The 14,308-nt window shown below is 36.0% G+C and overlaps 1 protein-coding gene across 2 annotated transcripts; it reads right to left on the bottom strand.

Annotated features, from left to right (window-relative positions):
- Positions 1–6,908: 6,908 nt before the first annotated feature.
- LOC110918333 (unconventional prefoldin RPB5 interactor) lies at positions 6,909–11,780 on the bottom strand. 2 transcript variants are annotated; one of them, XM_022162666.2, is made up of 11 exons: positions 11,588–11,780; positions 11,132–11,362; positions 9,798–9,857; positions 9,354–9,521; positions 9,150–9,219; positions 8,925–9,064; positions 8,579–8,612; positions 8,299–8,414; positions 7,600–7,755; positions 7,319–7,354; positions 6,909–7,234 (listed from the first exon to the last, which is right to left on the bottom strand). In XM_022162666.2, the coding sequence occupies exons 2-11, from the start codon at positions 11,333–11,335 to the stop codon at positions 7,109–7,111; spliced, it is 1,110 nt and encodes a 369-aa protein (XP_022018358.1). In that variant the 5' UTR covers positions 11,336–11,362; positions 11,588–11,780; the 3' UTR covers positions 6,909–7,108. The 2 variants fall into 2 exon arrangements, with proteins under 2 accessions (XP_022018358.1, XP_035840838.1); XM_035984945.1 differs by lacking the exon at positions 11,588–11,780 and having other exon boundaries at positions 11,132–11,383.
- Positions 11,781–14,308: the final 2,528 nt, after the last annotated feature.

The raw sequence follows: 14,308 nt of genomic DNA, 5'->3' as shown, positions 1-14,308 counted from the left end.
AAAGAAACAAAGAAAAAAGTTTTCAAAACAACAACAATAAGAGCATTCACATCCATGGCATCAAAATATGTGTGTGGTGTTTTTAAAATATAAAGAGTATAAAAAGTGGTTGTGAGTGGAGGAGAGACAAAATGTTACTCTTCATCTGTATATTTAGGGGGACACTGTTCACCCCCTATAATTTTTTAATATATTTTGAAAGTGGTTGTGAGTGGAGGAGAGAGAAAAGGTGATGATAAAGGTATAAAAAATATTATTTAATTGAAAAGGAGAGAGAAAATGTAGTGTTTTTTAGTGTAATTTAGAGTGAAAATTTCTTGGGTTGGATGTGAATGCTCTAAATATGTTATTGTTTTTATCGTAGGTCTAAGTTAAAACACACACACACCTGATAATACGGATCTATACGTCAAAAACTAAAAATATAAAATAAAATGTTTAAAAAAAGTTTAAAAATATATATATATTTTTTTACAAAAATATTTTTTTGTTGGAATAGCTTCAACTCATAAGGAAAAGTGCCGAAAAAAAATAAAAAATGATTTTTAACCTGTTAAGTTGAATTTTTAAGATATATATTGTTCATCGATTTCTCACTTTTTTAGGGTTCAGTAAACCTCACACTATAGATAAATTTGTAAATTAATTATAGGATATAGAAAAGTACAGCCGTTAGCTTTTTTTAAATCGAAACTTCTCTCCAAACTCAAAAGTAAAAGAAAGTATAAAAAATTAAAAACAAGAAGATAAAATAAGAAAAAGGTAAAATGAACACCCTAAATTCCTTCTATGCATACACACAAGCTTTTCTTTTGATCTTCATAGCCATCTTTCATTTACTTTTTATCAATGTGTTTACATGATAACGTAAACTTATTTAACTAATATTAACGATAAAACTTACACTTTACACATAATCACTTGATTGACAGGACACTTTTATATATACATTGGATAGTATAAGCTCATACGTCCATTGACATACTTTCACTTGTTTAACTAATATTAGTTATTAGTTCCGCTTTCTAGGCGGAATGTCAACTGCGGAGACGGTTTATGCAGTTTTTGTGAGGAGTTTGAGGAGACCGTTGACCATATTTTTACGGCCTGTTTGGTTGCTACGGGAGTATGGAACGCGATAGCTAGATGGGTTGGTCTCCCTCAGTTCTACTTCTTTTCGGTGGCGGATATCCTCCATATGGAGTATACTTCTTCTTGGTCTAAGGAGAAGAAGATGGCGCTTCATGGGGTGCTGGTCAGGGGCGGACCCAAAGTCAGCCCAGGGTGGGCGGGCGCACCCCCGGGAAAAAAATATTTAGTGCTAAGTTCCATCGAAAATCCCGTCCGCACCCCTTGGAATTTTTCGTCCGCACCCCTTGAATTTTTCGACCGCACCCTTTGGAATTTTTCGACCGCACCCCATGAAATTTTCGTCTGCACCCCTTAGGTAAAAAGTGTTATCAATTTATATTTAATATTTTTTGGTAAACTCTTATTTAAAAAAATATTACTATCTAAATTATATAACTTTTAATACCTAACTAACTAAACCCAAATACTCATACCTTTATCAACTTATAATTCATAACTAGCTAGCCCACTAAGTCTTAGCCCATTAACCAAACCTAACAATATTTCAAACTATAATAAAATAATTAAAGCCCAAAAGCTTTAGAAATTCTCTCCCGCTCTCTCTCTCTCTCTCTTTCGTCCCTGCACTGCCAATGAATAACATCACCCAACGACAACAGTCCAGCAGCCGGCGACCACCGTAATCAGTCACCATACCACCGTCGTTCGACACCAAATCTAACCGGAATCCGAACACGGGTAAGTTTCTTTGTTATTTTAATGATTTTGGTTGATATTATAGGAGAAAAAAGGGTAATAAAGTTGTTAAATAGGTTTGAAATTTTATGTGTTTTGACATTGTTTATGGTTGTTTAGATGATTTTTAGGGTGATTATGTTGCTTATATATTTTTAGGGTGATTACAACTTACGTTATAATTTCTAGGGCTTCAATAGTTGAAAATTAAATAAAGAAAGAATTGCTTAAGAAATTAGCTTTAGATGATGTTTTGAATAGATTTCAAAAAATGAAAACCCGCAGGGCGTCGACGTTTTTTATTATTATATAAATTTAGTTTGATGTTCGTTTGTTTTACATGACCCGACCCGACCCGACCCGACCCGACTCGATCCGAACCGATTTTTTTACTTATATACCTAGGGGCCTAAAACTTTTAAAAATGTTCCGCACCCCCATAGAAAAATTCCTGGGTCCGCCACTGGTGCTGGTGATCTCTTGTTGGAGGATATGGAGGGCTAGGAATGAGAGGATATTCAAGAACGAAAGGCGGACCGTTGTTGATATTGTGGCGGACATTAAAGCTTTGGGTTTCTTATGGTTTTCTAGTAGGTTTAAAAAGGGATTGGTGGGTTGGATGGATTGGAAGAATTTCTCTTTTGATATAATGTAACTTTGGTTTTGGGTGTCTCCGTCTTGGAGATTTCCCGTCGTTTTTGGTGTTTTATGAAGTTCGCCTTTCATAAAAAAGTTATTAGTTATATGTTTTGTATACGCATTTGCATGTTACTTCACAAACAAAGCAAGTATATAAAACTAAATAGTATATTCCCTAAAACACGTGAAGCAAAAAAGAAAAGCAAATAATTGGTGCAGATCATACATACGAACTTTACGCATGTGCCACAAAGTAGGAATTTCATGTCCATAACACATACACAAAATGATGCCCAAACACATATAGTTTCTCTTTATATATAGAGAGAGGATATATAATGAAAACATGCTTGAGTTAAGAAACTTTGTGAAAAAAAAATCAGATTTTTTGTTCTAATATATGTAGAACAAATTTTTTTTGTTCTAATATATCTTATATGTTAATAATCTATACGAAAATTTATAAAAAAAAAACATATGTAGAAAAACATAACATATGTGTAATCATTTATGTAACATATGTTATGTAACATTGTAACATATATGTGACCCGTATAAGATATATTAGAAAAAAAATTAATAAAAAGGGATGTTAAACATACCCTCTCTTTATTTATTTTTACTGAACGTACCACTCCCTTCAAGTTTCACATTAATTAATTAATACAATTAAAACCTTTTTGTTTTTTTTTTCTTTTGTCATGTTTTATCTTTTATTGTTATTAAGAAAAGTTTTTTTTATTATTTTTTAAAAACGTTTTTTTAAGTAGTTTTTTTTCTTTTAAACGTTTACAAAATTCTTTTTTATTATTAAGAAGACAATTTTTTTTCTTATAGTTTTGAGTATATTCTCGAACAGAGACCAAAAAAAAAAAACCTATGGTTTTAACTAGCTATTTTTTTTTTTGAGTAAATATACAAACAGTCCAGTATGTTATTTACATATGTTCCAGTTTTCTATCTGAAAGGATTAATATGTATATTTTATTCAAAATCTTATGCAGCAAATATAAATGATTGTTGTGTGCTGCAAGCATGTGTGAAAAACTCTGATGGTGAAGTTAGAAATCTTCTTATTATTCAGATAACTAGTTGATTTTCCATCTGTGCGTTGCGGCGGGGACCCAATGACTGCAAAACGCGTGTCAGTAGCGACAATCAGATACCGAATATCAAAACATAAATAAATATGTCGTGAAAATGACAGTCACTCCGTCCTAAAAAACGATTTTAAATAACCTAATATATAATAATAGGACCCCACACGTCCTACATTGCGGCGGGGACACAATGACTGCAAAACGCGTGTCAGTAACGGCAAGCAGATACCGAATATCAAAACATGAATAAAAATGTCGTGAAAAGGATAGTCACTCCATCCTAAAAAAAGCGATTTTAAATAACCTAATATATAATAATAGGACCCACACGTCCTACACGTTGGAAATCCGGTTGTTTTCAGTTCAGCTATTACAGTGCTAACACGTTAAAATATGGATGTATCCAAATTAGGTACCGGCACCGAAAATGCTCGGTACAATACGGTATGGTATTTGAAGGTAAAAATCAATAAATACAGGTATGGTGCTAGACCGGTGTCGAACCGAAAGTAACGATTCCGAAAACGCCAAAAGGTGGGTACCAAATTGGTACCGAAAATGATTTGGTATAGTAAATTTGGTACCGATACGATACCAGTTTGATTACAGGATTTGATACGATTTACTCATCAATAATCTAAATATCCAAGTTAATTTTTCATGCTACAATTCATTCATTACAGAAAAAGACAAAAAATAAAGCAAAATAAGTTGTGTATATAAAACCTCATTCAAACGAAATACAGTTTACTTACTGTGTGTATGAAAAGTAATCTAAACGGTGCAATTACTTGCATTGCTACGTTGCTACATGATTTGATGAGCTCGGTACCAACCGGTACGGAAAATACCGTTACCCAAATCCCCAAAAGTGGGTACCGGTACCGAATATACCTGGTACGGTATGGCTCGGTACCGGTACGACACCAACATTTGAGGGTAAAAACCGATGAATACTGGTGCCGAACCAGTACCGAAAATATATCCGCTTTGATGAATTTGATACCGGTACCCGATACCAGCTCATGCCTTAGTGATATTACTATTCATTTAATTCTATTTTTATTACTATATATTCATTAAATTTTGTTTACTGTTCATTCAATCTTGTTTTTAATATATAGTACTGTTCATTCAATCTTGTTTTAAATATATAGGTAAATATATAGGTAAATAGGTAAATTCATAATTTTTCATAATAGAAATCTTCTTATAATTAAATTGAGTAAACTGGGCAACTACAAATATTATATTTTTTTTTTTCTCAAGAGCGAATAAAGGAAAAAACATTAAGGTAGCGTTCGTTTCATGGAATGGAATGGAATGGAATTGGGAAGCTTTTCTTTGTAAAATTGATCTTGGTTTGGGGAGGGAGGAATTTGAAATCCAATGAATTTCTTTAATCAATGAAATTTGTGACTATTTCAACATTCCATTCCATTCCTTCATTAGAGTGAAGGATTTCTAAAGAATGTTGAAATAGTCACAAATTTCATTAGAGTGAAAGATTTCAAATTCCTCCCTCCCCCAACCAAGATCAATTTTACAAAGAAAAACTTCCTAATTCCATTACATTCCATTCCATGAAACGAACGCTACCTAAGGGTCTGTTTGGTATGAGGTAATGGAATGGACGAAGGAATGCAATGGACGAGGGAATGCAATGAACCATTACCATTCCATATCTTGTTTGGTTACCATGTGAATGGAATGAATTATTATTGTGTATTGTTTGGTAGGCAAGAAAAACGGAGTAATAAAATTAGCGGTGAGTGGTGGTCGGTGGTAGTGATTGTGGGTGGTTATAGGTGGCAGTGGTGGGTGTCAGCGGTGGCGGCGATGGGTGGTGGTGGTGGCGGCGAGTGGCGGTGCGCCGGTGATGATGAGTGGTGGTGGCGACAAGGTGGCCATTGGTGGTGGGTGGCAGCAAAGGTGGCGGTTGGTGGCGGCGGCTACGGTTGGTGGTGGCGGCGAGTGGCGTTGGCGGTTGGTCGCAGCTGTGGGTGATAACGGTGGCAAGTGGGTGGCGGTGGTTGTCGGGGTGAGGTGGTGGCGGGTGGCGGCGATGGCGTCTGTGGTGGGTTGTGGCGAAAGTCGTGGGTTGTGGTGTTGATGAATGGTGCAAGAGGGGTGGAATGAAAAAAAAACATTGGGGTGGAATGAATGATTTTGAGGAAATAGAATGCCTTTTAGAATGGGTGATTCCATTCCATTGACCAACCAAACACTCTTTTCTTCATTCCCTCGTAATCATTCATTTCATTCTACCTCTCATTCCTTCATACCAAACACTACCTAAGTGCATAACGTATGGAACGATAAAGAAGCAAAACAAACACTGGTGAGGTATTTTTAAAAATAATGAACTTTTCAGAGGGCAATACGATAATTTTTTATAGGGAGTATGATTAGCTTACCCAAAAAAAAGTTTTTTCTTGGTTTTCACAGAGTTTTCTTATATCAAGTAACTTTTCATTTTATACTTTATATATAAGACACAGGGTGCGGTTCAAAAGAGAAACACAAAGTTACGAGAGAACAACTATCAACCAATTGATTTTTTTTAATTAAATGGTTAGTGTTTTAAAATTAATCTTTTAAGAACACTTTTTAATATTAGAACAGAAATGAGTAATATTCACCCTACATCAATAAGATCAAGGGTTATAAAAAGGGTAGTAATTTTGTAAATAGCGTAACCATTTAACTTTATCTTTAATATCAAAATGGGGGGAACTCACATTAATCAATGTGTTAGGAAGTATTCGAACATAGTATCCATCTCTCGAATGTTCAAGGCCCCGGTTCACATTATTGATGAACTAGATAGAGCGTATAGGTCTCGGAGTGGGAAGTCTATTCAAGAAGGATAAAACAAATCTATGGGCGGAGTTAATAGCTTCAATCCATTGTAGTAATTTCATAAAACTTTAGATATTTTCCAGAACTTGAAAAGGAATCAGATGGCAATGGCTGGGGAAGAAAATGGAGAATTTACAGTAGTAGGTCAGTCGTCGATCACATGAATGAAATGCATCCCGAATGAGTGATGTTTTTTAATGGATTTATTGGGTACCTATTAAAGTGACCTGTTTCAGGTAGCGATCGGCACTGTATAGAATCCCATCTAAAGAGGAGTTGATGCAGAAGACGAGTCAAAATCAAATCACCGGTTTGTGGATTGTGTGGCATTGTCCACGGATCGTCTTCTGTTAAAATATCCCTTTGCTAAAAGAGTATGGGCTGGTGTTTCATATATATAATATTTACCTGCTGTTCTAAAAGAAAAGAAAACCTTAAAAGTTGTGGCATAGTCCCTAGGTTTTTCATATATAATAGACAGGTGAAAAATAGATTTTTTAAACATTCTCCATATTCTTAAATTGGGTGGCATTTTGACCCAAATGGGTCAATTTGAGTTGACTTTATAGCAGGTAAAACAAGCGAAGATAAAAATATTTAACCACAAAGGTCTAATAGATCAAGTGAGCCGAATGCTATCAAAAAGTGAGTGCATCTAGTTCTGTAAAACCATTGTGTAGCTATTTTCTTTGTAGCTTGAATCTAGACACGGGTTTAGATGCAGGTGTAGGTGCAGGTGCAGATGTTTGACCCTTTTGACTGTTCTCGATGTTATGGGTGTGTTCCACTATAGAACCCGTAAAGGCCTGCAAAAAAAAAAAAAAAAATCATAGCTAAGGTGTTATTATATTTCTTGAGCGTAAATATGTTTGCAATGTAACAAAACTTGCCTTATCATTGCTTGAGCGCGAACCAAAATTGGATACCTGCAAAAAAATTGACGACAGTTGTCGTTACCATCACACAACAAAAGTAGGGTTTGGTATGGGTTTGATAGCATGATGAATGGGAATGGGTATGAATTTCAAAACCAACTGTTTATGCGGTTTGGGATATATCCATATTATAGGCACCAACCCTATTCCTTCAAACCAAACATACTTATCAAACCCTCAAGCAAAATACCCCTTGTAAGTTACACGAAGGCGCATGCCAATACAACTTCTTTTACCTCCTTTGACATCGATGCAGCGACACTTGTTTTGCTACTGGCATTGCTCGGGCCTGATGCAGGAACACTTGTTTTGCTACTGGCATTGCTCGAGCTTGATGCAGCAACCCTTGTTTTGCTACTGACATTGCTCGAGCTTGATACTAAGGTAGAAACCTTCAAAAGATGTAATGCCCACAGCCATTAGCATTTTCATTCGATTTATGACAACATGGGTAGGTTGGGTAATGGGTCAGAACAGATTTGGTCTTAAATGGGCCATATATATTTAAAGTGTAAAGATAAAATACAAATGGGTCTTTTTTTCCATCTACTTAGGCATGATGTTTAGTTGCAACATGTTTTAAAAAAAAAATGTGTATTTACTCTAGTAGAGTAAATACACGACTTTTTTAGATTCTGGGACTAAAATACGTGCTTGAAAAGATGGGGAAAAATTCAAAAAAAAAAAAAAAATCCCTCCTTCACTTCTTACGTTAAGACCCATTTGTACGGGAACCATACTCTATATTTAAAAAAAGCCATGAGATGTGTTATATTTCTACATATCATTGCGGGTCAAATCAGATTAATCTGCCTATCCTTCTGTCCACTTTTCTAAAACACTTATAAAAATTTAGTACAAAAAATTTTAATGCACTTCGGGCTAATTTCAACCGGTTCGACCCGTTGTAGATATAAACAGATCAAAACTTTTACCTCTACTTCATCCCTTGACATAGGTGCATGGGACAAACCCTCCTTCAATATGTTATGGTCTACAGGCATCACCGGAGTGTTTGATCCACTGGGTGTTGGGACTTTTATATGTGAATCTGGGCCATGATAAACAACAAATAACTATTAGTAGTTTATATTTGAGAATGGATATGCATATAACAAGCTCAAAACGAGTCTGGCATAATTAGATTTCCGAACATTTGCAACGTATCTCTAATGCATAGAATGTAATTAAAGGATATGTTAACAGCAGACTGACCTTTGGATACAGGAATATCTAGCAACTCTTTGATCTGCAAGTTTCAAGTAAACATGATATTAAACAACTTTAATAATTTGTGAAATAATAAAAGACATCTTTTTGTGAGATTTTCAGTAGCTGATAAAAAGGTAAATAAAATTATTCAAGGTCAACAAAGAGAAAAAGAAAAATTAGCTGCTTAACTTAAATGGCTTAGAAACATCTTGTGCAGTATAATTTTGCAGAGATCTTTTGTTTAATGAGTGTTAATTATTCTCAATCACTTAAAAACATCAATAATAAAGAAATTAAATAGCAATTATGTAAACGGATATAGTATAAATTTAACAAGTCGAAACCTTACCTCTAAATTTCTAAACTCAGGTTCAATATCAGCCTCATCAGCCTCTTCTTTCTCTTCACCTTCTTCAGCAAGTTCAGATTCAAGTTCTTCCTTTTCAAGTTCATCAATCCGGGATAAAATACGTGCAAAATCATCGTCACCTGAAATTCGTATTAAAATTTCAAAATGCAAAAAGAAATGACAATTTACTGACATATACGATAATACGAGATATGATTTATGAACCTGATGTTGTGGCCTTATCTTCATCAAAAGCTTCCTCGACAAAGTCTTCTCTGATTTCTACAATACCCTCCTGTTTCAATCATCGTTTGAAGTTAAGACTCTGTGTCATCTTTTTTAAAACAAAATATAAAGATACAATAACCCATGTAGAGATATATGATATTCTACATAAGTTGCCATTTCTGCAGAGAGATGAGAACTTACAGCAGCCTCAGTAGCTGTCTCATCAAAGAACGAGGCCTCAAACTTGAGATCCTTTATTACAGCATTAAGCGATTCAATCTGTGACTCTAAACCCTGTCCTCTTCTTTTCAGAATCTCAACTGTTTGTTTGGACGTTCTTTCAGCGTAGTAGCCTTCTCCCAATAGAACCTGCAATGAAATTGGATACAACTCATACGGTCTAAAACATTAGAACAGTTTAATTTCATGCCACACCCCAGCAGACGTCTTAAACGCATCTGACAAACAGTCGGAATATCTCGCAACATGTTAACCTTTTGAAATGTGGCATAAGAGTCATATCCACCCAAACATGGCAATACAAAAGGTTGAAAATTGAAATAACAGCAACAAACATATAAGAAAGTAAAAAAGAAAGTGTGAGCTTTAAAACAGAATTGATGAGTACCCAAAGTACAAACGTACCATGAATTCATTGGTATGTATCAATTTGCCAGGAAAGAAGGCTGCCTTCCCAAAAGGAACCTACAAAATATACCGCAAAGAAACTCTTGTTATAAAAAAAAAAAAACATGATTATCGACTAAACATTTGCGTTAAGAGTTATCAATCAAACGTCTATGAAGATGTTTAAACATGCTTTCTAAATGATGATGATCCTATTATTGTTAGTAGAATAAATGAATAATCAAACTTTTAAATGCAGCATAGAACTACCATAACAAAAGCTATCAAGATAAACGCGAAACTACTTGTCTGTAGAAATATCTGAAAATCTCATCCAAATTGATATAAGATTACAAGTGTACTATATATACACCATAGTTATTAAAGCGAGAGCCCAGGCGCGCCTAGGCGCAAATAAGGCCCCGGGCCCAACAAATCGCGCTGAGTGCACCTTTAATAACTATGTTACTTACAACTTACCATAGTTATTAAATCGAGCGCCCAGGCGTGCCTAGGCGCAAATAAGGCCCCGGGCCCAACAATTCGCCCTGAGTGCGCCGCGCCTTTAATAACTATGATATACACGAAACAAAGATATGCTAACAAAACTGAAACATAAACTCGAACTCTCAAACAAAACATAAAACTTTCAGATGAAGACTAACATTGTCTACTTAACTGTCATAGAGTTTATACTATAGGGCTGGCATAACAGGTCAGACACGATAAGACACGATGACCTAAGATGCTAGACACGACTTGTTTAGAAACATGTCAACGCGAGACGACCTGTTGACAAACCTGTTTAGGGACACAATAAATAACACATATTTAGAAACCTATTTAGTGAGCCAAAAATTACCAAAAGTTCAAAAAAGGCTTAACTAAAACATAATCCTTAACATATTGATTCTTAGCATATTTAAAACAAAAAATACATAAAATTCAAATCATAACATCCATTACAAATATAAACAAGATCGCTAACAGGTTAACTGTTAACATGTCTTTAACCTGTTTAGACAAGAATTTTATCGTGTCCTATTAAACGTGTCAACCTATTTAAGACACGAAACCTGTTACGCCCAAACACAAAACCTATTAAGAACCTGTTGTTTTGTGTCGTGTTAACAGTTCCATGTCTGAAATTGCCAGCCTATAAATACTGATTCTTCATGTTGGAATAACAACTTTGATAACTAACTACAAAACATCCCTAAAAATAAGCTAAAAAGATCACAAAACTAGGGCAAAATGTAAAACAAAACTCAATAAGTAACAAAATCACAACCGAAAATTATTAACATTCTCATAGAACAACAATTGTTGCAATTTGATGAAGAGTGACTTGCCATTATATCGTGGTGGAGTTGATCTGGAAGCTTCTTGACAAGATTAACAAGACTGGTGTTATCATTAAGGAAGGCTTGCAACTGTTGAACCTCTTTCTGGCGTTCGGATATAACTTCTTGAACATGTACGGAGGCCTTTTGGGCGTCCTCCGGTGCGAAAATTGAAGATAAAGACGTCACCGTTCCCTTCACGGGTTCACCCATTGCTCGATATCACCCTGTTTCCGGTTCCTATTTTTAACAGCAGATAGTAACTAAGTTCATAAGGGTTTGTGACTGTGTATAAAGTTCACAAAATAGTTATTTTAAACCTGCGATTTGAAGAAGAAGAAGAAGAAGAAGACGAAGACAGAAACCAACAATTTGTTAAATGCCATAATCACAGAAATCAAACAATTCATAAATTGAACAAATCTAACAATCGCAGAAATTGAACAAATCGCATAAAATTCTGACCAAGTGTGGTAGTGGTCGAGCAGGGGATGAGGGAGCAGCAGCAGCCGGAACTGGGGTGCGATGTTGTAATGAACGAACAGCAGCTGCCTCAACTTGAAGCCGGAAGGGGTGAGGGAGCCGGAACTGGCGGTGACGGACGACGGCGGGTGGGGAAGGCGGAACTGGCGTCTGGGGGCTGTGGTCACGTCTGGAGGCTGTGGAGAAGAAAGAACAGAGTGCGCCGTATATGTACGTGCAAACCAGCCGAGCCGAGCCTGAGCTCGACCAGGCTCGACCAGGCTCGAGCTCGAGTTCGTTTAATATGGGCATATTTGGCTAAGCTTTTCAAAACAATTTATTGGCTTATTGACTTATCAAAAAGCCAATAAGTTGTTTTTGTGTTTGACTAAGTCAAAAGTCCTTTTAGAAATGACTTTTTGCAAAGAATGAAAAAATAGGTTTCAAGAAGTCATAATATTGTGACTTTTTGGCCAGCTTTTAACTTTTCAAACTACAAATTACCAATATACCCATTCTTTACCCCATTATATCTAAAAGAATGCTCATTTTAGTCATTTTACATCAATAAGCTAATCCAAACACTTTTTTTTTTTTTTTAAACTCATTTTTAAAAAGTCATTTTCCCGTCTTTTTTAACTATAATAAGCTTAACCAAACATGCCCTATATGAAAGCTCGAGCTCGGCTCGAAGGTAATTTTTCAAACTCGAGCTCGGCTCGGACTCGACTCGTTTAGTATTTATTAATTAATTTATATTAATTATAATAACTAGTGTTATTAAATCCGCGCGTTGCGCGGTGGGTGGGTATCAGTTCGTTTAATTACGGTACTCACACTCGTTATAGCAACCAATAGAGAAAAAAAAATCATGATATGACTAAAAATATACCAACACAGCGGGAATTTGATCGGTATCGGTTTATTTTGTTACGTCACCTACACTCATTACAGTAACCCATAGAGAAAAAAAATCTTGATATGATAAAAAATACTGACACGTGAATTACATCGATAAAAAAACAAAAGCAAGTTACATAAGACTATGGGGTATGGGGCGGGGGTTGGGTACAAACGCCCACGTTACCACCCCAGGTGAGCTTGGGTTTCAGCGTGACCCCTTAGGCGGGGGTTTCAGCCCGGGCGTTGGGCGGGGCTACGAACATGACATTGCGGAACCTCATTGGCCAAGAGCACTAGCCCTTTGAAATTGGTTTTTTTTCCACGCCACACCATACCCCTTTGAAATTGGCTTTCGGTCTTAGGTGCCACATACTCCACGTGCCGCACCATACCCCCAACCCACGCCCCACCTGTAACAACTGTCACTAAAATCCATAATTAGGATGGTAATTAGCTATTAAGGAAACCCTAATTAAGAAACCCAAGTAATTCTGCACTAACCCTAAAATTTCCAGAACAATCAGAATCAGGATCAGGGCCCCTAAAACTCAGGGGGGGATAAACCCTAGCCAACAATTATCTTCATAACTCTCTATCAAATTCGAAAATTGAAAAACTGTCGACACAGCAAGCCTAGTTACACACGTAGCTACCCTATGAACATAGGTTACCACTCGCGTAGCGCGACACCTATAGGGGGTACCCCTCGCGCTACGCGACGGTGTCAAATTTCGGGTATAAATAGAGGGGGTTGGGACTTGAATTCTGTCTTTGGAACGACGTAAATCCGAGTTACGTAGATCAAGTTATCACAGAAACAGTCCAACACACACACACAATTATCGAAACGCTGCCGCAATCAGGGTAATAACTCAATCGCTATTACGATTCATTTTCCGAGTGATCAATATATCCAATGGATGTTTAAGTGCCGCCCACATTGGGTTATACTTTGTCGTTTGTCGATAATTCGATAAATGAGTTGAAGTATTATACTTTGTCGTTTGTCGATAATTCGATAAATGAGTTGAAGTATTATACTTTGTCGTTTGTCGATAATTCGATAAATGAGTTGAAGTATTATACTTTGTCGTTTGTCAATTCGATAAATCAGTTGAAGTATTGCACTTTGTCGTTCATTGTGAGAATTTGATCTCGTGAGTTATCGTAAAAGCTGTATTGATCATTAACCCGGTTTTTGTGAAATTCGTTAAGGTTCGAATCTCATGACTACCGTTAAGGTTTGATTTGGGTTCTACACCAATACGTATTCCATTCTATTAAACTATGTATTAAACCACCCAAAAACACTCCCAACTACACCCTTACAGTCAAACAAAGTATTAAATCATCAGAAGATCCAGAATAATAAAGTACATGCTTAATTATCGGGAAAAGTAGAATCAAGAAGTTTGTTAACTCAATCCTGCATGATGATTAGTGAGTCATTCCCCTTTTATAAACTCTTTTCTCACAGTTTGTGAGTCATTCTCTTTTTATCAACTGTTTTACAATACTCCAAATCATTTTTCAGAGTTATAATTACAGTGATTAAGTTTATGTAATCACCAAATTACAGCCGGTATGTGGGGTATTGTGCACAGTATTGTTATTATTGTTTCCTTCACATTAGGTGGGCGAGCCTAATTGTGACATACGTCACTCATTGGGACAGCCAATGGTGATATGACCACAGTCACAGAGCTGGTCTGTGACAAATACCTATTCTTGAATGTTGGTTGATAATAAACATATGTAAAAACTTTTAATACTGTGAATTATAACAAATGTGTCGTTTTCAGTAAAATGAATAATTCACTC

This window comes from Helianthus annuus, chromosome 16, assembly GCF_002127325.2.
Source record: "Helianthus annuus cultivar XRQ/B chromosome 16, HanXRQr2.0-SUNRISE, whole genome shotgun sequence".
NCBI lineage: Eukaryota > Viridiplantae > Streptophyta > Magnoliopsida > Asterales > Asteraceae > Helianthus > Helianthus annuus.
Note: the sequence above shows the minus strand (reverse complement) of the source record. Positions and strands in the feature narration are given on the sequence as shown.

Excerpts from the sequence above, each read along its gene's own strand:
- LOC110918333 (XM_022162666.2), bottom strand. The coding sequence starts at position 11,335 with ATGGGTGAACCCGTGAAGGGAACGGTGACGTCTTTATCTTCAATTTTC. Across the intron at positions 9,858-11,131 it reads AACTCCACCACGATATAATG|GTTCCTTTTGGGAAGGCAGC; the intron begins GCAAGTCACTCT and ends TATATTTTGTAG. Across the intron at positions 7,756-8,298 it reads TGTCAAGGGATGAAGTAGAG|GTTTCTACCTTAGTATCAAG; the intron begins GTAAAAGTTTTG and ends CATCTTTTGAAG.